Raw genomic sequence first — 22,933 nt, forward strand, 5'->3', positions numbered from 1 at the left:
CCTGTTTATCTTGATATTGCAAATGTCTGGCTTAGTATTCGGCACAGGCATACTTCAAAGTAAATAGCAAGTGAGTGAATAAATGAGCAATTAATTGCAAGAGCAATGGGTCATAGGCAATTAATACAAGAGCAATGGGTCATAGGCAATTTGATGAGAGAAGTTCAGAAGGCAGTGGACCCCAAGAGGGGAAATAGAAGGCAATGAGTCCAATTTGGGATACATAGTGTTAGAGACACTACAGGATATCTAAGAGGACATATTTGGTAAATGATTTTTCATTTGGGCATGGGACAGAGCAGAAATACCTGAGCTAAAGGGAGATATCCTCTATAAGGATGTTAGGAAGTATTAGAGAAGACAAGAGAACTGCATTCCTATTGGTGAAGGTGGGTGGGGGATTGCTAACTCTATGGCCTATGGAAAGACAGTGCTAATGTTTACAGGCTTCCAAACATGCCTGTCCCCTGTACCACAGATGTATGGTACCTAGACCAGCATTCTCCAACAGAAATACAAATAAGCCACATTAATAGGTGTCATTTTAAATTTTCTAATAATCACATTTAAAAGATGACATTATTACTGTTCAGGCATTTACAATGTTATCATTTTAAAATACAACCAAAATAAAAATTAATGATATATCCTATATTCCTCTTTTCTATACTGAGTCTCTAAAATCCAGAATGTATTTTACATTTGCAACTCATCTTAATTCAACTGGTCACACATAGCTGATAACTACTATCTTGGGCAGGACAGATCTAGAACATGTATCAACTAGTTATTAAGGAAAGGCAAATCTGCAGTAAAGAAACTGCATCTTATTATTCTGCAAGTGATTAGCATAAATGAGGGGAAATTGCCTGTGTCGGTGTGCCAACACTTGCAGGCAGCACTTCCTATCTCCCTGAGCCACCTGCTGAGGTAGATGTCATTATTCTGTATTTACTGGAGATGCATTTGGGCCTCAAACAGGAAGAGTGATTTGCCCAAACCACACAGCAGTGTTTTATACATCTAGCATATGAAACTAGCTTGATAGGCCTCCAAATCTTTGCTATTAAAACTTCCTAACTTTCAGTGAGAGAGAGAGGAAATCATAAACAACCCAATCAGAGGTGATTCAGGCTTGGCACTAGCTAAAATATTTTTATTCTCATTTATTTTTATATGAGAGCATTGAAGCTGGGACATGCAATGATCTGAGCCAAGCTCCCCAAGGACATCACTTCAGATCCACGATTCTTTGAAATATTCATTGAAGTAGGATTCCTGGGGCCACTTTTTTCCCAGAAGTAATTAGTCTTGGAGCTGAGGTTTCTTTATATACAAAATAGAAATAATACTCTCTGTTCCATCGTCTACCAAAATTTCTTTAAATGAAGATCAAATAAGAGAAGGATGGAAAAGTATTTATTATTATTATTATTATTATTATTATTATTATTATTGTTGTTATTGGGAGTTATTTTAGCCTGAAGTTGTGTTCCCTAATCAGAGGATGATTGCCTAATAAGCTATGAGAACTTTTATCCAATGATTCATCCTGTGACCTAGCAGTGGAGAAAAGCTCAAGAAAATCAAACACCTTATTTTGACCTTGAAGATTCATGCAGAAAACTGTCATGGTGAAGGGTATTTCAGGAGATAATTATTTTAGCTAATGAGCCTTCTCTTCTCCTTAGGGCCTGTCAGCAAACTGGTGGAACTACCGACACTTCCAACATCATGTAAAACCGAACATCTACCCCAAAGATCCAGATATTGACATGGGCCCGCTTTTTCTGCTTGGAGATTCACAGCCCATCAAGGTTTGTTTAACTATTTTTCCGGGCACCAGAGAAATGTTCCTGGAAGTGGTTCCTAGAAAGGCTTTCGTGCTAGTCACGGAAAGATCGAGCTGAAAATTTTGGCCTCACATGCCATCAAAGAGCATCTTCTTTTAGGTCCAGGACATAGATTTCAAATAACTAAATCTGGGTTAACGACTTTGTGACCCGAAAGGTCATCCAGTCTAACCTCCCACAGCAGGAAATATGTTAACCTGCATATCACCTAACTTGAGCAATTCCAATGACACACGGGTCCCTACCCAGTGCTTATCACTACCTCTGAGGCAACATAAGTCATGTTAGAAAGTGGATGACTGAGGCTAGCCTGACTCTTTGAAGTTTAGGGACGATACAGAGAGGTCAGAACATTCAATACGTACCAGACCATAAGCATCTAAACATCCAGTTATCTCAATGAATCTAGCCCAGGTAGAAGAAAATGTGCTGATATTCTTAGTTCATGTTCATTTTGGTGCATTTAAACATGAACCACACAGCTGAAATGCCTTGTAAGATACTGAGATTCCATCCCTGATTTGGACTCCTTAAGCAACAGAAGAACAAAGAGATAAGTTATCTCTAGAATTTCTCCATTATTGATATTTTCAAAACCTCAACTTAAAACTGTCACACAAAAGGCTATTTAAATTACCAGATGTTGTTGGAGAGAGTCTTTCCTAAACTGAGGAGATAGAAGGACCATCACCGTGGGTATCTCTCCTCAAGGGGAACAATGGATACTGAGAGTTGGATACTTAGAGATTGTTGTCTCCTGCTAGAAAAAAAATAAAAACTAGGATTGTTAAAAAATAAGAATAGAGCTCTGTCAGTTGTTGCCTGGACCTATCTAGTACATAAATGAAAAATTTTGTGCAACTTTTTGAAAATAGGTTTTCCCAGATTTGGTAGACTCACCCTTTGCCCCAGCTGAAATGGATATATTATGTTTGTATTTTAAAAACTTATTTGGCAGTTATCACAAATCAGTTGTTTTGGACAATGGCTGCATAAACAAGTTAGCCTTTCCTGAGGTTTTTGAGCTTGCACTAGAAAAATAATGTGTTGATTGACCTAACAGTCCCTACAGAGCAAGGAAGTTTGTCTCATTGATGTTCATGAAGCAGCCTGAACCTCTCCAAAAAAGCTTCTGTAGAGCCACATGCAGTGCACATAGGCCTTGTCACAGGTGACCAAGATGATCCCTCCAGCTTCTCCATCTGCCTTTGGAACTCATCCCTGGGAACTTAGAGTCCGTTCTATACACTATGATTTTAAAACCACTATGCAAAACACCACTTAAAATTATTCAAACTCGGAAGTTTAGTGGTTTCACATCAAAACCCTTCTAATGAGTCCTGAGCTTTTCCTCTCTACAACTCTCTTCAAACATCAATTTCTTAACAAGTATTGATTGAGTCTTCTATGCCTTGTGCTCATGTCCTGCAAGATGTGGGATGCTCCTTCAGGGTAGTGCCTACTCACCTAAGCTGCCAGCTCCCAAACATTTCCGCCTAGTACCTATTCCTTGTCTCTCACTACTTAGATATTCTAAGGTTTGAGAGTAACTTCAAATTGCCATTATTACATCTCATACTCCTTTGGATTTGCGAAAGTAGGAGGTGGAAGGACCAAATGCAGGAAGATGTCTACATAGCAGGGACACCCTTGTTGTAACTGAATGGACCTAGAAAAAATGTAGAATGGGTGTGAGTGATCATTCATTCATTTAATTCACTCATTTATTGAGTGTTCATAAGTACTAAAGGTTCAACCATTACTTCTTTCCTTCTCTCAAAGTATTTCATTTTGTGTCCTGAGTACAGGCCAAACTAACCAAAGGGAATTCTAGAATATGAACCCAATTCTCAGCAGTGAGTGCATTTTAATATTATGTGATATATATAATGAATAATGATTTCTGTTTTAGTCAGCTATTTCACTGCTGTGACTTAAAGAACAACTTTAGAGGAGGAAAAGTTTATTTGGGGGCTCACAGTTTTGGAGGTCTTAGACCATAGAAGGCCAACTCCATTCCTTGGGGCTCAAGGTAAGGTAGAACATCATGGCAGACAAGTATGGTAGAAGGAAGCAGCTCAGATGACAAACAGGAAGCACAGAGAGACTCCACTCTCCAGATACAGCAAGCCATGCCTTAATTCCCACACTCTATCACTTTAGTTACCACTCAGTTCATCCCTATCAGGGGATTAGTTCATTGATTGGGTTAAGACTCTCACAACGCAATCATTTCTCCTCTGAACCTTCTTGCATTATCTCACACATGAGATATTGGTGGACACCTGACATTCAAACCATAACAATATATAAAATGTCTAATAAATATTCTGTTATACACTACCATAATATCTTACAAATAGTAAATCACAGTGTGAGATCCACAATGAGAATACAAAAGAGGAAGAAGGGATAGATAGGAAGAGCCATGTCTATATCTTTGACCTCGTGATCATTTAATGAATGTCCATTTGATGAAATAATGGAGATGGAGCCTGAGCTTAAGCAGAATACTAAACATTGCAGTCAAAGAAGAGCTAGAAAAACTCATCAGAAATGTCCTTTTTCAGTAGAATGCTACTCTACCTAAGGAGAAAACTTTCCCAACTAATTTTCATGAGAATTAAAAAAAAATAGTGATCACAATCTCCATAGTAAAATAGAATAATCCATCTATGTAAGAATTTCCCAATTAAAGAAAAAAAGATGTCACAATATTGACTCCTATGCCAATTCTGGTTCTTCTCAGATTTGACAGAAAATGAACACTATGGCTCTTTCCACAGAAATTTCACACATACACACACACACACACACACACACACACACACACATATGCACACAAGTGTCCTTGAGTGTGATAGCCAGAAATGTTGTCTCTTATTTTAGTTTTATTCTCTCTCCATTCAGTATGGCAAGAAGAAAATCAAGTACATCAACTATGAAAAGCAGCACCTGTACTTCTACTGGGGTGAGTCTCCACTTCCCTACAGCAAGCACTTGTCAAGCCACAAGACAAAATGAGAATCCTGTGACAGAGACCAGCCCCTCTTATTGTTCCTGAGAAGAGCAACATTCTTATTTCAGACTCACGGGCATGAATTTCTGAAAAGAAAAAGCAAAAAGCAAACAAGCAGTTCTAAGTGACATCTGATCACTTGGGTATTGGGCAGGGAGGGAGGGAGATCCCACAAGAGGCAGGTTGGGGAGGCAGAATGCCAATCAAGGAGTCCTACATTCAGGACTCTCATCTTGAAAGAAAAGAATACTGGGATTTGTGTAGGGATGAAATAGAGGTGGGGAAATAATATCCAAGCATTTACAGTGAAATGCCAGAAAAAGTAGAACTTGGGATAATAGTCACCAAGAGAGAGCCTGTGTGGGAGAAAGCTCTCTATCCCCATGGTCTACGTGGAGCTGTAGAATACATGATGCTCACATGCGCACGCCACACACACACACACACACACACACACACACACACACACACCAGCATGTGGGCATGTTGGCAAGGCCTAAAAGCAAACTCGTTTAACCAACCAATTACGAAAAGAACATCATGAGCGAAGACTTTGCTCCAAGCCAAATCAAACTCATTTTTGCTCACAAAGGATGTTTTCAAGGAGCCCCCAAATCTGCTCATCACAATGTGATTGTACATTTTGGAAATAAACCCAAATCAGAGAGGAACCAAACATTGCCTGTAGACCAGTGATGTGAAACAGTGGCAGGTTTTTCTCCCCAGGGCATGTCAGACAATCTCTGGGGACACTTTCCTTATCCCAGTGGAGGGGAGGGATGGTCCTGGCAGCAGTAGGTAGAGACAGGGATGTTGATAATGTTCTATGATGCAGAGGGCAGCCTCACATAATAAATAATTAGCCCGCCCCAAATCAAACAGTGCTGAGGTTGAGAAACCCTACTGCATGTGACTCGCCCATGTGCAGGTCACTAGTAACCATCGGCAACATGCCTAAGGAGGGTGGCTGCTGTGTGAATTGTTTGAACCGTGGGGCCGCCCATCACTGCTGTCATTTCCATAACTGGAATTCAGTGTCTCAACCTACACTCATCGTCTGACCTTCTCAACTGGATGTGAAGTTGTGCAGAAAAAATTTAGTTTTGGAACTTTTCTCACAAATGTGCTTTGAACTCCCCTCTAGGTAGTGATGCAATTATGCCCTTATGTTTATGAGGAATGAGAGAATGGTGTGGATTAACTGTAGAATGTCCATCGCACAAACCACACTAACCCCCGACCCCACCCGGAGATGTTTTTACCATTTCCTTCCTTTCATATGCCAGCTTAGCTTCTTGGGTACAAGTGAGTCGTACTCAAACTGTCACAGAGAAACAGAGCTGGACATTTGCCAAGGCTGAAAGATGAATTTTATTCAGGTTGCTGCAATAGGGGAGAGAAACTTAAGTATAAACTGAGGTTAATTCTGCAGAAACAGAAGGTGGAAGAGAGGCTTTTTAAATGTCTGGGCATATAAGGGAGTACTGAAAGATTTTAAGAGATAGATTGGAGTGGGGGAGTTGGTCAATGTGATTAGGCTAGACCATCTGCGTCTGCTAACTGGCTCTTACTGATGTTAGTTTCCAGCCCTCCCACAAAGACTAGGACACAGGGGCCCTATGCTTTTTGATGATAACTTTTCAAAGAAACGGCTCCCAGGTCTCTGGTTGTAGAAAATAAATCTCAAAGGAACAGAGAAAGGATTTATAATTGTAACTTTTCTAAAGCCAATCCCTTTAAGAATAAGGGAGGTCAAGAGCTGATCCATAGTCAAGTTTTGGCTGGAAAAAAGTAGTAAATTCTTTTGGCAGCATTGACTTTGTCAGATAGCAACTTTGAGAGGATTGAGATCATCCCAGTCCTGGACTCCTTCCTTATTCTCCCCCACACCAACACATTTTGACAGGACTCAATCCCATGGATCTGGGGGAACTAAAGAATTCCCAGGATATGGGAAACCCTTCAAAGTTCACAGCAGATTTTCAGAGAAGCTGTCACCAAAAAATTATCCAAATTGTCAATGCTTTCCAAGCTGAACTTGAACCTGGAGCTGATGACCAAATTCCTAGCTCAGCCTGGTTGACTTGGAAAGCACAGTAGAGCCCTGGCTGGGGTCATGGATCTCTACCTTGTATTCTTTCTCAGGGCCAATGTCCTGGGAGTGGCAGGGTAAAGAGACGGACGCCAACTTGCACTGGGGTCACATTCTGCTCATTTATTGGCCATCTTTTCATTGTTGTTTTTCAGTTGGGCTCCCCCTCCTCATGCCTGTGTATTTCAATCTTCAGTCCATGCAAGTGATGTACCTTCGAAGGTATTGGGTGGTGAGTAACTTGGCTCAGTGTCTAAAACTAGTCCAGGTAGAAGAGAGGAATTGAAAATGCTCAGGGCTCACCAGATGAAGCTTTCTTAAATAATGGGACACAAGATTTGACCAATACATGGGGTAGAGGGACTCAGCCCGATGAAGAAATGAAATCATGTTTAGTGGATCTAACTTTAAGTACTTTTCTCTACAGGACATTGCCTGGGTCAGCAGCTTTTATATTCGCCATTTCATCACATTTGGCCCTTTCTATGGAATTTTTGGAACTGTGTTGCTCATTTATTTGGTCAAGTAAGAATATTCTCTTATATCTATAACCCAAATGATCCTCTGACTTTTTTTCCCACAGCTACTTGTGATTGGCAGAAGACTGTGCCTACCTGCCCCGTTCCCTGGAGCAGAGGTGTTTTTAAGTGAATGTAAAAAAGCAATAGGTAAAATAGTTGAATGAGACAAGCTCCTTGCAGGAACAGTTTGCCCAATCTCCATTTTTTTTTTTTTGATCCAGTTTATTTCCAAGTAAAACATTTCAGTTGATCTATTTAGACATCATATTCCCAGACAAAATAAAGATAGGTCAGGAACTTTTTAAAGTTCTTTTGTGACTAGAGATTTTCTCAAAACTAAAATGACTTCCAATCATCCTTCTGCCTAAATAGCCCTCCCCAACTCCCCAATTTATTCCTTCCTCATTCTGTTGCATTACTATTCTAAATCCTAAATAATTATAAGGACAGTAACAGCTACTGTGTGTCAGACCCTTTGTCCAAGTCCTTCCATGTGTTGTCTTACTTGATGTAATCCTTGTGCCGTCCTGCAGTGTAGATAGTATCATCTTTGTTTTACTGCTAAGGGAAGTGAAGCTTGGAGAGATTAAATCAACTTGCCTAAGGCAATAGAACAAGGAAGGGCCAAGGTCAAGGACAAAACAAAACTCAAACCCTGCTCTGATGACAAAGCCCGGTATTTTTTTTTTTTTTTTTTTTTTTTATTGGTTGTTCAAAACATCACAAAGCTCTTGACATATCATATAAAGCCCGGTATTTTTATCCTTTCACCAGAGCTACAGAAATCTTTGCACTGCTCCCAGAAATTATGAGACAGGGTAGGTCTTGGGGCTAACTGGCTGAGTGTCAATTCTAGATATAGAGTATTCGAAGAGGAAAATGAATGACCACCATTTCATGGGAACTTTGGACTCCTTCATTTCTTCCAGTGCTTGGCTAGATGCACCAGGGGTTACGTAAGCCCAGTGATTGCAACTGAAACACCCTAAAGAGTCATCACTCCCTCCTTTTATTCCCCGAAAGGTTTCTTGAAAGTCCCTGGATTGCATATGTTACCCAAATGAGCCACATACCAATGAAAATGAGCACAGAGGAGAATCGCGACTGGCTCAGTACTCAGGTAATGATGGAGTTTATGAGGAAGAATCCCTGCAGCCAGGCTCACTTAGAATCTGATTTTCTCAAAAGACAATAGCTCATCTTTATAAAATGCTTTTCTAGGGCCCCTGGGAATTGTTAGATGCTTTGCTTATAAGTGCATAAGCTAGGCATAATGATCATTATCATTTTATAAGATGATAAACTCTTAGATCACACAACTAATAAGTGATGGAAGTGGTTTGATTATTGAGTCTTTCATCCAAACCCAGGATCTATCTATTACAGCCCAGCAGCCATATCTAGCCTACTCCTAGTTTTATAAATAGTGTTTCATTAGAACACAGTCATGTTCATTTATTTACATTTTCATTTACATATTTCATGCTACTATTGCAGAATTGAGGAGTACCTTTGGGAGAAGTAAAATATTTACTTCCTGGCACTTTATAGGAAATATTTGCTGGCCCTTGCTCTAAGCTCCCATATGACACAGGATTTCCAGTGAGTCTGAAATTCATAAAATTACAGAATGAATTTTATATTTGGAAGACCTTTGGAAGTCTCCTCATTTCATTACATACATAAGACATTCTAGGGAGGGGTCATGGCATATTCTCCAAATAACAGAATTATGATCGACACAGAACCTCCCTGCCTGGCACAGTCCCTTTCAACTGGCCGTGCTATGATAACAAGGGACCCCTGTCATTATCTCACTTCTTCTACAAGCTCAAAAACAAACTCAGGAGATCCTTTGCAAGGTAAAATGGAGTGATTCTCAAGCTTTCTGATCACCGAACCAATTTTTTTTAATTAATTTTTATTGTTGGTTGTTCAAAACATTACATAGTTCTTGATATACCATATTTCACACTTTGATTCAAGTGGGATATGAACTCCCATTTTTACCCCGTATACAGATTGCAGAATCACATCAGTTGCACATCCATTGATTTACATATTGCCATACTAGTGTCTGTTGTATTCTGCTGCCTTTCCTATCCTCTACTATCCCCCCTCACAGAACCAATTTTTGTCTTTTGGTTTTGTGTGTAGTTTATTGATTTAATCATTATTTAGGATGAGTAAATTTGAAATGCTTATTGTATCTTCATATTTCCATTTAGTAAATTGTTTATCAATGCCCTTAACCTATTGTGTTTCGTTGGTGGTGTTGTCTGTTTGTTTTAATACTGGGGATTGAACCCAGGAGTGCTTAATCACTGAGCCACATCCCCACCCCTTTTCTATTTTTATATTGAGACAGGGTCTCCCCACGTTGCTTAGGGCCTCACTAAATTATAGAGGCTGGCCTCTAATGTGTGATCCTCCTGCCTCAACCTTCTGAGTTGCTGAGATTATAGGCATGTGCAAAACTATTGTTGTATCTGGATATTTATATATTCCTTACTGTGTTCTATGACTTCTCATAGAGTAGGGATATTAATACATTGTCTGTAATATATGTTATAAACATTTTCCTTGTTGGTTCTTTGGTACCTTAATTTTATTAGGAAGGGGATTTCTTAATATTTTTCTGTATCCCACTTGCAATGTACCAGAAAATATCTATGATGGTGAACCACTTAGTTTCCTCATTTGCCTTGTCATAATTCTGGCATGAAACTATATTAAGAAATTTAATTAAAATAATATATTACCATATCATATTTATAACTAGGACATGAATTTAGCAAAACCTTCCCACCAAGTTTTTAGATTCCTAGTCTTTGAAATGCCCTCCATCCGAGTTACAATGAAGACAAATAAGAAAAACACTTCATACTTTTAAAAGTTGTTGTAAATCACAAAACAAAAGAGTTTTTATGTGTACAGACTGATGTCTAGTGTATCTAAAGTTAAAAGTGTGAAATTTTAAAATATTTATTTGTTATTAAATTTACAATAATAACCAAACTAATGCATGTTAACATCAGAATGACAATGTCATCCTACATTTAGTAGCCTATGGAAAATTCCACAGTATAACTATGAAAGAATGAGAATTTAAAAAGACAACTAATATCTTATAAGCATTTTAGAAATAGTATCAACCTTGTAGACCCCATTAAAATGTCTTGGTTACCTGGAGACCCTCTGAGCCCATATTTCAATTAACACAAAGCAACTACAGATTAACATTCAAAATGACAACAACCCCAGCTAAAATTAAACCTTAAACAGGCACCAAATAAAATGAATTTATATGGATTCCTAATCTCAGCATCCTGAAGAAACCTATCAATTCTCTATCCAGATCATGTTTTTTAATGCATAAAATAAAATATAGGCGATTATGAAGAAAACTGCTAATATTACAAAGCACTTCTGTGCAGAGGCCTAGGTTAGGGCCCTTGAATGCCTTATTCCTCATTTAGAAGTGTTTTAAGTCCTCTCTGTGTAAATGGTGATCTACCCCAATAAATCTCCATCATAATCTCACAGTCCCACCTCCATCTGTCAAAGTCTTATTCACAACACCTTAACCTTCTTCACCTAAAGATCAATAGTGATTGCCTGCTCAAGTTCCACCTACTCTTTCATATCTATTGCCTCATTTGTACTTCATGGTAAAATATTTTATTGCCTTTTTTTTGCAGTTAAGGTATTTTTTAATTTTTTTATTAGTTGCTCAAAACATTACAATGATCTTGACATATCATACATTTGATTTAAATGGGGTACATAATCTTAATCTAAAATGGTAAATTCCTTGAATTTTGGAACTATGTGTCTCTTATAGCCCTCATATTTTCTTATGCAATATATTCAATAGCACTTTGTGGTGGTTGACTGAATGACAGAATAAATAAACATTTTCTTAATTGGACACTTGGACTTATTTGTATCTAATGTAATCTTTTTCTTTACAGGTCTTGGCCACCTGTAATATCGAACAGTCTTTTTTCAATGACTGGTTCACAGGACATCTGAACTTCCAAATCGAACACCAGTGAGTACTAGAAATAATTCATGAATATGCAAGGGTATTCACTTTTATAACACCCCAAAATATAGTCCAGAGTCCTTCAACTGAAAGTCTCAGCAGGAAAAGATTAACCAGTATTTTCTGAAGTCTGCCATTTTCTGTTAGCTTCAATGGTAAGAGAAGGAGAGAAGAAAGGAAGGAAGACTATATAACAATTATGAGAAAATGGAATGGAATCTCAGGTGTTAGTAATTTAGTTTTCACATACATTCATTCTTAGAAATTGGTGATTGTGTGTATGTGTGTGTGTGTGTGTGTGTGTGTGTGTACATTTCATTTGCTGGTAAAACCAAAAAATAAAATAAATCATACCACTTGAGTAAACATGTTGTATTGAAATGTAATCACAATTTAATTTAAATATCTATCTATGTTGAACCAAAGTTACAAAATAACCAACAATGAATTCTAGCCCCTTATGCAATTTCCAAATGGTATATGGCAATACTTTACCAAAGAGTTAGTTAGGTGGACAAACACTAAAGAAAGATAAAATGATAATACCTGGAGGGTTGATCTCCCCCAGAATAGTCAGGGAAGACATTTTCCATATCTTCTTTATATAAGCCATATCTGGGAGATGCAGAGAAGAAAAGAAATCTTATACCTGTTCATGTGATTTTCTCATCCTTTCTTTTACAGTAGTCCTTAAAAATCTTAGCGAAACAAGAAAGGGTTATTATTCATATTTCCTCAAAGAGGAGGTTAAAATTCAAGAAAGTTACTGACTGAAGAGTGAAAACCTTGGATAAGACCCAGATCTCCTAACTTCTTATTTCTGTCTTAAAACCCTTCCCCATGTACTATGACTAGACCTTAGTGAATACTCACCTATTCATGGGGTAGAAATTACATTGATAGAGACAGACATAGAGACAGGGGATGAGAGAGTTCTTCAGCTCTCCTAGGTAGTTCAAAATGATAGACAGCCCCAAAATAAACATATTTGATGGAGCTAATATTCCTTCTGTTAGCATTTCCCAAACATTGCCACCCACATGGCTCTGGCTCACAGAGGTGTTAAGAGATGAGAGCGTCTTGGCAAGAGTGCTTGAACTTCCCAGAAGTATTGAGCAAGGTCAAGGTTGGGTCTACATTGCTAATAGAATTTATTTGGTAATACAGGAAAGAAAACTCCTTTCCTAAGCTTCATGTCTCCTGTCTCTTTCCCTAGTCTGTTCCCCACAATGCCGCGCCATAACTATCACAAAGTGGCACCTCTGGTCAGGTCACTGTGCACCAAGCACGGATTGCAGTATGTGAATAAGCCCATGTTGAAGGCATTTGGAGATATCATCAGGTAATAACATCCCTTCTCTTGGCTCAGACCTCTCATTTCCCCCTCACTGCCAGTCCCCAGACTGTTCACTAGCTCATGAATCACTATCTACCCAACATCCATTTACTAAGGAGCACCTGTGAGTCCAGCACTAATACCAGAGTCTACAGGGAACAAAAACTACAGCAATAATATGTCTCGCCATCCTACTCTATGTCAGGCTTCTTGAAACCAAGGCTTCATATCATTTGTCTTTGCATCTTCCCTAGAGCTTTGTGCATGCTTTCGAATTTGGGTGGTAGGAGGGACTCTCAAATCTTCTGGTCCACTACTGCCAGCTCTAGTGGAACACTATGTGCAAAACAGATGAGTGACAGGCCCTGAGTAGTGAAACCAGAGGAACTAAACATCCATGCTAATCCTGAGCCCTTTATAGAGTTTCCTACAATGCTGGGCAAATCAACAGCCAATGGTCTGTGTTTAGTAACTTTTTTTTTTTTAAATTGGGTGGTGGGGGGAAGTACTTTGAAGAAGGCCAACAATGCCAGGCCTGTTCCTCATTAAAACACTGGGTCTCATCTGACCCCTATCTACTGCCCCAGTTCAGACTCTCCACAATTCCCTCTTCCCTCTCTGACCCCCACATATCTGGCAGATTGTTGCCAAATTCCCTGCCTCTGGCCCTCTCGTCCTTTTGTCACTTTTAATTTCCACCTAGAATATCCTTTCAAATAACCACTTCCTCTCATAAGGCCCTGTCAATCCCTACCCACTCTCCAAGGCTCATCAATGTTTCTTTTTCCTCATGTTGGTCTTCACAGATCTTCAAGACTAAACCCACCAGGTGCTTTTATAGAACCTAATTCTCCTCATTGATGATCTTTATCCCAACCATGATTAAGAAACTTATTGGATGATAAATTATTTAATGCATGTCTCCCAAGCTGGACCAGGAACTCCCTGTAGACACTACTCAGTCCTCTCCATTGCTATAGACCCAGAGTCTAGAAAAGTATGTTCCTCATTAAAAACCAGGATAGATAGAAACATTGGTATATAAGTATATGGGAACACAGAATAAAATGAAAACAAAATTCAAATCTTTCCCATAAAGGAAAAGTGGAGTCATCTGCTAAAATTAACTCAGTAGTTTGTTGACCTCTTCCCTGGTCAACAGAGAATGACATTTATCAGATATAGCTGCAAATGACATTACCCTGAACCACACAGAGGAACGAAATGTTGCATGGAGAAGCTCCTTTTCATTACAGTCTTACCTCCTGATTTTTTTCCCCTCCTTCCACACAGGGCCTTGAAGAAATCTGCAGCCCTCTGGATGGATGCTTACTATGAATGATGCAGAACCCTTCTTTTGATTGTGTCTTTGAAGTGGGTTGGTGAATGTGCAAGAGTTCTTCCCTGCTTATCTGGGAACTAACTAGCACCATTGGGATACCTGGGTGTGCCAGGAACGTGAATCCCAAGGATGTACCTTGACCCCTTCCCTGAAGGTCTTCTCTGCCAACACGAAGCAGAAGAAACAAGATGACTTTGGCCACAGGAGCAAAAGGGAAATGGGAGCTCACTCTTTTTATTTTTTAAATTAGAATCTTGAAATTAGTCATACCAGTAGACCTTACTCAGATCATCTCAGTCAAGGGATGTAAGTACAGGAATAGGTAAAAGTTTCACAAATGAACTGGCCAAAGGAGAGACATCTGATGAAGTACTTTAAGAAAAGGTGCAATTGCTCTTAGAAGGAAACCACTTATTTAAGAAGTCTGTTGAAGCACAGATTTTTGCTTGTTTCTTTTCAAGTATGTGAACTCCTTTTTCTTTAAAACTTGATCAAAATCAACATTAAAATATCTTTCAGTATTCACTTCAGACTTTCAATCTTGCATTCACCCATGTGTATACATACATCGTGTTTCCATATGGAGAAATTAGAATTTCCATAGGATCCCTTACCGGAACTTTCAACCTCCAGCCTAATAGAAACTGACCAAGCAGCTCTTTATTTAAAGGTGTCTTATAATTGGCTGAAAAAATAGACTGTCCCTTAAGTGCAAAATGGGGTTGCATCCTCCCTCATCACCAGAGCAGAACTACTGTGCGCTCTTAGTGGGTCACCCAGATGAAGGAAAGAGCTATGTCAAAGCACTTTGGTTTGGCACCAAATTAAATGTGTCTTAAGAGAGTTTTCCCTGAGAGAGAGTTTCAGTGCTAGAGAAACGAGTGGACACGCTCAGTTCCCAACGGTGTCTGGAGTCTGTGCTTTTGTTCAGCTATCCACAAGGGTATGACCTTAGCTGCAGGGAGGGAAAGTATGATCACACAAGCTTCCTTCCCCAGCTCAAAAAAAAAAAAAAAAAATCAGCATTATTGGTTTATCTGTTGTCTGAAATTCTACTGGTAAGCATTCGCCCGTCCAAACCATGTAAATAAGGTTTGGTTGTTTGTTTCTTAATTAAATCCCTAGTGACAATAACATAAAAAAATCCTGCACAGCTCCTAGGGAATGAAGAACATACACAGCTAAGAAAATAAGGTCACCTGGGAGCAACAAACATTGAAAGGTCATAATATCAAATAGGGAAGTTAGGCAGGGGATGAAAAGAATAAAAGGCTCTGGTGACCTCATGATTCTTCCTAACAGTCCTGTTAGGAGCTCTTATTTCTCCTAGTGGTGGATCTATGGATGATTTCTCTTGCCTGAACTCAGGGTTGCAGGAGGAGGTGGGGTCCATGGCTGGCTTTCTCTCTCTTACCTGGTCCAGTTCCCAGAGATTCTCAAGCACTGCCTGTTCTCCTGGTACTGGAAACAGCAATCAGACCTCTCCTAGGAAAACTTGATTACCTCAGAGGAATTTTCCACTCAGTGTAAAATTAGTGTTTTGACAAAATTAGTGTTTTCTTGTTCCGAGAGTTAGTTACTATGCAATTCTGGAAAAATCTGGGAGATATAGATAGATTAGTTTAAAAAAAAATCAGTTCAAAATAAAAGGTGCTCAGTTAGCTAGTCCTTAGCTTTTCTTTGGAAGTGTTGATTACAATTTTTTTCACCTTACTCTTTGTTGGTTTGTTCAGATTTTCTATTTCTTCTTGATTCACACTTGGTAGATTGCGTATTTCTAGGAAGTTATCCATTTCTTACAGGTTGTCCAATTTGTGGTACAAAATTGTCATGATCACTTATGATCCTTTGTATTTCTATGGTTTAAAAAAGATACAAACTAAACAGTGTCCTAAGGATTCACAAGCACAGAGCAAGCAATGCTTGAAAGGGAACCCAGAGAATTACAAACACAACATCAAGTGTTTATAATTAATAAGAAAAATAAGGTGGTAGGTAAGAAAGAAGGTAAGTGGCAGCTTGACCAGCAAAGATGGAGTGAAGGTAGTGGGGGTCATAGAGTGGTTCAGACACTGGACTCAGAAGCAGACTGTGACCCAAGGGAATGAGAAGACTTGAAAGAAGCCAGTGGGACTTAAGCAGAGGGAGCAAGGGCTAGAATGGTACACAAGGTTTGCATAGGGCCACTTAGAGTTTGTCTTCACTCCAAGAACCATGAGAATCCATTGAGTTTCACTTGGGGAGTTAAATATAATTCTCAGAAGTGATTTAGAGACTCTGGATCCTGGCTGATTAATTAAGCTTCGTTAATCCCATTGAACAGAGAACCTTATGGTAAGAAAGGCAGACATAAAATGGCCTGAGAAAACATTCACCTAAATTCTACCTTAGTGCTCGGTGGTCTGGGAAGTTTGAAAGCAACCAGCTTTGGTTCTCAACCTCTGTTGGGCGTATTGAAAGAGCAATAAGAGTACAGTTAGTACTTCACTAAGTGCACATGACTGTCATCACAGATGAGAGAGAAAAATTAGTAGAGATTGTGAATTCAGAAAAATGATGATTTTTATTGATTAGTCACCTACTATACAAATTAAAATTTACTCCATAACTACACACCTTTTGGTGTTCTCTTAATGCAGATTTTTCTGATTACAAAAATATGTTAATGTAATTCCTTCCAATTAGACACACATAAATTTTATCGAATATATGAGAAGTGCTTCCATATTCTTATTTAATTCAGCATCATGTCACCAAGGTTAATTCATGCTATACATATTGCAGGATTTCCTGCTTTCCTGAGATTGAATACTATTCTATGTACATACTATATTTTTATCCATTCATCTACTTATGACTTTAGTTTGTTTCCACATCTTGCTTATTATGAATACTGCTACAATGAAGATGGAAGTGCTTAATGTCTCCTTTAAGATGTTAATTTCAGTGACAAAACTGGATGACCACACATACTAGATGGAATCTAGATCACTACCTCTCACCCTCTACAAAAACTCAGCTCAAAATGGATCAAAGACAATGTAAACCTGAAACTATGAATGTACTAGAGGAAAATTTAGGAGAAACATTTCCACATATTAGCTCCACCCTTCATGGACATGGTTCCATCTAATCCTCATAACAGCCTCGAGGTGCAGGTGCTAAAATTAACTTCACTATGTGGATGGAAATCCTAAAGGAGGTTGAAAATTTTCCCAGATTTCACAGGTAGGAACTGGTGGAGGAGGGTTTCATTCCTAGGAATACCTGACTCCCTAGTCAATGCCCATTAATTCCCATGCCAGGAAATGCAAATTAAAGGGAAATCAAGTGGCATTAAAAGACACTGGCAATTGGCATTTGGGGGAATATGTCTTATAGTTTCTCAGGAGCTGATGGAATGGGCATGATGGCAGTGAACCCTCCACACCAGGGTGTTACACCTTCACAGGTGCCTGGGGAAAGGAACACAGGAGGAACAATAGACATAAGAAAGCATCCTTAGTGACCAACATCTACTCACTAATCCTTAAATAGTACCCAGCTTGGGGCGATTTCATGTGGAGAGACTCAAACTTAGATTTAATCTTTCAGAAGAGCCAAACACTGCATTAAATATGGAAGGACAGGATGGAGAATTGATTTAAGATTGTGCAATTGCACAGCATGAATTCAAACTAGGGAAAATTCCTATTCCCCATGATTGTATTTGTATGACTTTCCCCAGTACCCTGTTTCCTCTAAAGTTTCTTCCTTCTTGACAAAATTAAGCAATAATAATTAGGCAATGATAATTTGCCTATGTCTTCAGTTGGGCACGAAGTAAAGGAAATTGAATTAGAAGTCAGAAACCTAAATTCTAATTTCAACTCATTATCTCTGTACCCTTCAATGAACTTGGGTCAGGTCACTTGCATACTTCATATCTCAGTCTCCACAAATATAAAATAGGTGTAGTGCTTAATGTTACTGGCCTATATGAAATCATAGAACAATCAAATGAAGTAAAGCAGAATGATTTAATTAGTGGGGAACACCCATTCTTTTGATGATGATGATGATGATGATAATGGTGATAGTGATGATGATGATGAGTAGGATTTTTCCCATTCTAGACCCACTAAAATTTAAAAAACAAATCATGGAGTCACATTGATCCACAGGATGGAAATATACTGCATCATTTCAAGAATGACAAGGGCTGCTTTCCCTAGGTGAGAGGTTTATGAGTCACAAAAAAGCAAATAATTTCTCCTGTTGCAACAAGTAACACCCATGAGTCACCTTCCACTCCTGAATGCACTAAATAATCTGGCATCAGCAGCCAGATCCCAAGCTGGAGGGTAGTAGGCAGCCAAGTTTAGGTAGTAGTTACCTAAGCTTCTGGTTAACCATGTGAGCCTTGTTGTAGGAATTCTTACCAAATATAATTATATGATTTGTTGCTTAATCAGTATATAACAAAGAACTTCCTTGACTATTTCCTTGCTAATCATCCACTCTCCTGGGACAATCCTAGAACAACATAAAGTATAGGAACTTGAACTTAAACTCTACTGAGAGAAAGAATGCACCCATATGTGTTTTCTTTTCCAACATTGTTTACAAAAATTTGCAAACAGATGGAAATTTTGAAAGAATTTTAGAGTGAACATCCATTAGCTGTCACTTGATTCCAAAATCAATATTTTAGTAAAGTTTCTTCATCCTGTATCTATTTACATACTCAACTTTATGGTTTGGATGTGATGTGTCCCCCAAAAGCTCATGTATGAGACAATGCAAGAACATTCAGAAGTGAAATGATTGGCTTATGAGAGTCTTATGATTGGGTTATGATGGGGATTAACTGAGTGGTAACCGAAGGTGGGTAGGATGTGGCTGGAAGAGGTGGATCATTGGGGGCATGCCTTTGGGGTATATATTTGTTATCTGGGGAGTAGAGATGTCTCTCTTTGCTTCCTGATCATCATGGGAGCTTCTTCCCTCCTCCACACCATTCCACCATGATGTTCTGTCTCATCTCAAACCCCAAGGAACAGAGCCGGCTGTCTAAGGACTGAGATTTCTGAAACTGAGAGCCCCCAAATAAACTTTTCCTACTCTAAAATTGTTCCTGTCAGGTCTTTTAGTCACAGAAATGAAAAAGCTGACCAAAACACCATCTTTCAAGCTATCCATTAATCTATTAGATTTTGCTATCTACTAAAAGTAAATTTCTAGAGGTTTAATTTTAAAAATAAACCTCAAATTATACAGATAATGAAGTACATTTCTCTTCTTTAATAGACTTTGTGAAAATTGTGTTGCTGCTTTACCTCAAGGAAATATAATGTGGTTACCTTTTCTGAAAAATCAGTTATAAGAACAAACATATCTAACTATTCATCACTCTATGAACATGTATACATATGCACACACACATACGTATGCATTTTGTACCTTTTTATTTATGCATGTCTTTCATTTTATTTATTTATTTTTAATAAATTTTTTTACTAAAAATAAATAAATTGTAGTTGTAGATGGACAGAATGCCTTTATTTTATTTATTTTTATGTGGTGCTAAGGATCAAACCCAGTGCCTCACAAATGCAAGACAAGTGCTCTACCACTGAGCTACCGCCCCAGCCCCATGTCTTTCATTTTATATTCATCATTCTCTTTCATTTGGAAATGTTTTTTGAGGACCTACCATGTGTCAGGCATTGGACCAGGTGATATGAACTAGAGAGGGAGAAAACTCTAGAAGCTTTTACTCTACTAGAGAAGGATGTCTGTTGACAATCAAATGGAAGAAAATCTAAGATTATTGTATATCAATGAATAAACAAGGTGATATGAAAATGATGATTAGCAGGGCAGTTTGGGAAGTCAGCAAAAGGTAAATCTGAAGAAAACATTGAAGGAGCCTGTCATGAGATCCTGATGAAAAGAAGCATCAGAGACAAGTGCAAAGTCCCTGAGTTAGGAACCAGAGTGGGAGGCCTGTGTGACTGTGGGATGGTGTGCAAGGCCATTTCCTCCAATCACTGAAACTTCATGTATTCATGAGAGCAATGCATCTTGGCTACTCAACAGCATTCAAAATGATTTTCTGTTACTTTTACTTGCATAGTTTTCTCTGGGAAGAATTCCAGAGGAATTCTAATCAGGTGAATTCTCTCTCTTATAAGCTTTTGTGTTCTGTGCTCCTGATGTCATTGATCTCCGCCTGCCCCACTCACCCGACTGAAAGCTTCATGAGAGTCGTGACAAGCACCTGCTATTTGACATTACCAGCCTCAGTCCATTGTGTAGCATACAGTGTTCCATCCGTGTTTTGATGGTTAGTTAGAGCAGCGGTAGATCAGCCGGAAAGTAAAATTGAGCTCATATTGAAAAAATTCTAAAATGCTAGGCTGTGCTTGGCTTAAAAGAACACATGGTTCCACATGGAAGAACAGGAAGGGACCTCCCATGAGACCTCCGTGGGTGGTGTCATCAGAATCAAGTGAAAAAGGCCTTTGAGCCGGGAAGTGTCATGATTGGAATCGGGCTCTAGAGAGACCCATCTTGAAGCCACAAGATACTGATACAAAAATAAACTGAAAAGGAATAAACAGGGGCACTTTGTGGACCCTGGATCCATAGAAGATGGTAAGGAATCAAACACTAGGGGAAACGTACAGAGAATTGGAAGATTTGATTGTTAGTTTTCTATTAACCAAGGAAGCAAAAGTAGGAGATGAAAAAAAAACAAAGAGTTTCTTCTCAACACATTCAGTTAATGGTATGAAAAGAAAACCTAAGTGAAGATAGCTAGGAAGTAATTGGAGAAAAAGTCCCCTGGACCTTGGATGGGAAGTAAGGACAAAATCTACCAACTTGGATGCAATGTCCAAAGAACTCACCAAGAAAAAGAGAAGAGAAGAAGATTTGATATGAAAAAGAATCTTAAGGATATTTTTCTGTGTCTGGGGCCATAACTCGGTGGTATAACACTTTAACCAAGTAACCCGGAGGCCCTTGGTTCAATGCCCAGCAAGGAAAAAAGAAGAAGAAGGAGGAGGAGGAGCAGGGGAAGGGGAAGAAGAAGAAAAAAAGAGGAGGAAGAAGGAGGAGGAGGAGGAAAAAAGGAAATTTTTGCTTCAAGGAGGAGGAGGATAGAAAAAGGGTCCACAAAGATAAAGAAAATGAACTGAGATCTAGCAGGAAATACAAGAATCTGATGCAGAAAATGAGAGAGGTGATAAATAAAGACAAATGCTGAGAGATAAACCATTGAATGTCATATTTGACTAGCACAATTCATTTTGGGAAAGTTGAGTAGGGTTTCTATCAAGATATCTGGGCCAAGAAATGTGTACTGCACATGTTGCCATTATTCTGTAAAAATCATTCATTTGTTCATGTTTGGAAGTTTGTTGTCATTTTTGAAAGCACAGATGAGAATACTATATTTGCAGAGCATCAAACCTTCTTCTAAAATGGCACAAACATAATATTGTAGAGTTTATATAAGACACCAGGGTAAATGGAAGAGGATACTCACCCCTCTGATAATCAGTCTGGGATCTGCACTGCCCAGTTGAGCCAGCTCACCTCAAAGATGAGAGGAGTGGTACAGCAGCATATCTGATGTCCCTGCATACTGGCTGCAAACTGTGGTCTGCACACCACTGCAAGGGATTTCACTGATTTGTCTATGAATATTCAGGAGTTTAAAATATTGAATCACTACCATGTTGGCTGGTAAATAGCCACTACCCAGAGTTCCATAATTCCTGCTCCCTGATAACATGACCTTCTGCCAGGACACCCCCCACCTCAATCTGCCCAAGAATTGGGGTGGGTGTAATTTTCCATACCTTTTAGGCCCTATTCAAAGTACTAGAAAACAGCTTGTTTACAAAAGACAAATATCCCATCTAAAATCTAATTTAAGCTCCAGGTCTTGGATGATTAGATCTTGACTGTTTCAACATAACCTACAAAACCTCCTAATTAAAGGCAAAAAAAACCCAAAACTGCAAAATGTCAAAACACAGTGAGAAAAACAATAAATAATCTTTTTTCCCCTCTCTCTTGATAAAGCACTCCAAAAATTCCTGGTAATTGCTTCATAGAATTCAACTCTGTGTTCAGTAAGACCAAAAATATGCCTTTGTATACAGAATTTTTAAAGCCTGCAATTTGGATCCTTTGCCCAGTCAATTGAGAAGTGTTTTACAAAAGAGATCTGGGTTCCCTTCTTTTTGTGACAAACCCAAACATTTGACTCAAGCCAAGGAAATCTTTGTTCTGACATCTGCTTTAATGGTGAAGGACCAAGCAGGGAGGAGAGAGAAGAAGGCTAGGTAGCCATACACCACCTGGAAAGTTAGTAGCCATGGGGGTTCAGTGACCAGAACCCTGTAGGTGGCTTCTTCTCTTAGTAGATACAGTTAGTTAATGCTCCTGAATCATTGTGTGACCACAAATTTGCTGCTTCTTCTCCAGAGATCACCTCCTTTATCCATAGATGATGAAAGACATACAAAGGATTATTTTGAATTTTAAAACATGGAGGTGTTGGTATGATGGCTGCATCTCCCTGGACAGTCCAGACATTTGTATGCGGAAATCCTTTTTATTATTTAGCTATATCCTATAAAAGGCAGTCCTCTAGTGTTCATTCCAATTTAGGCACAAACCCCTGTGCCCTCCCCCACTGCTGTAGTCTGAAAGGTATTCCTCAAAA

At 38.9% G+C, this 22,933-nt stretch overlaps 1 protein-coding gene across 1 annotated transcript in view; it reads left to right on the plus strand.

The window, feature by feature from the left end:
* The window catches only part of LOC143391807 (fatty acid desaturase 2-like protein FADS2B), a 30,435-nt gene extending 16,224 nt beyond the window's left edge, over window positions 1-14,211 (plus strand). Inside the window, exons 5-12 of the mRNA XM_076844560.1 lie at window positions 1,692-1,817; window positions 4,764-4,824; window positions 7,120-7,196; window positions 7,392-7,489; window positions 8,509-8,605; window positions 11,460-11,539; window positions 12,750-12,875; window positions 14,163-14,211. Coding sequence (XP_076700675.1) covers window positions 1,692-1,817; window positions 4,764-4,824; window positions 7,120-7,196; window positions 7,392-7,489; window positions 8,509-8,605; window positions 11,460-11,539; window positions 12,750-12,875; window positions 14,163-14,211 — 714 coding nt within the window. The remainder of the gene's footprint in view (window positions 1-1,691; window positions 1,818-4,763; window positions 4,825-7,119; window positions 7,197-7,391; window positions 7,490-8,508; window positions 8,606-11,459; window positions 11,540-12,749; window positions 12,876-14,162) is intronic.
* The last annotated feature ends 8,722 nt before the right edge of the window (window positions 14,212-22,933 follow it).

This window comes from Callospermophilus lateralis, chromosome 2 (genome assembly GCF_048772815.1).
Source record: "Callospermophilus lateralis isolate mCalLat2 chromosome 2, mCalLat2.hap1, whole genome shotgun sequence".
Classification (NCBI taxonomy): domain Eukaryota; kingdom Metazoa; phylum Chordata; class Mammalia; order Rodentia; family Sciuridae; genus Callospermophilus; species Callospermophilus lateralis.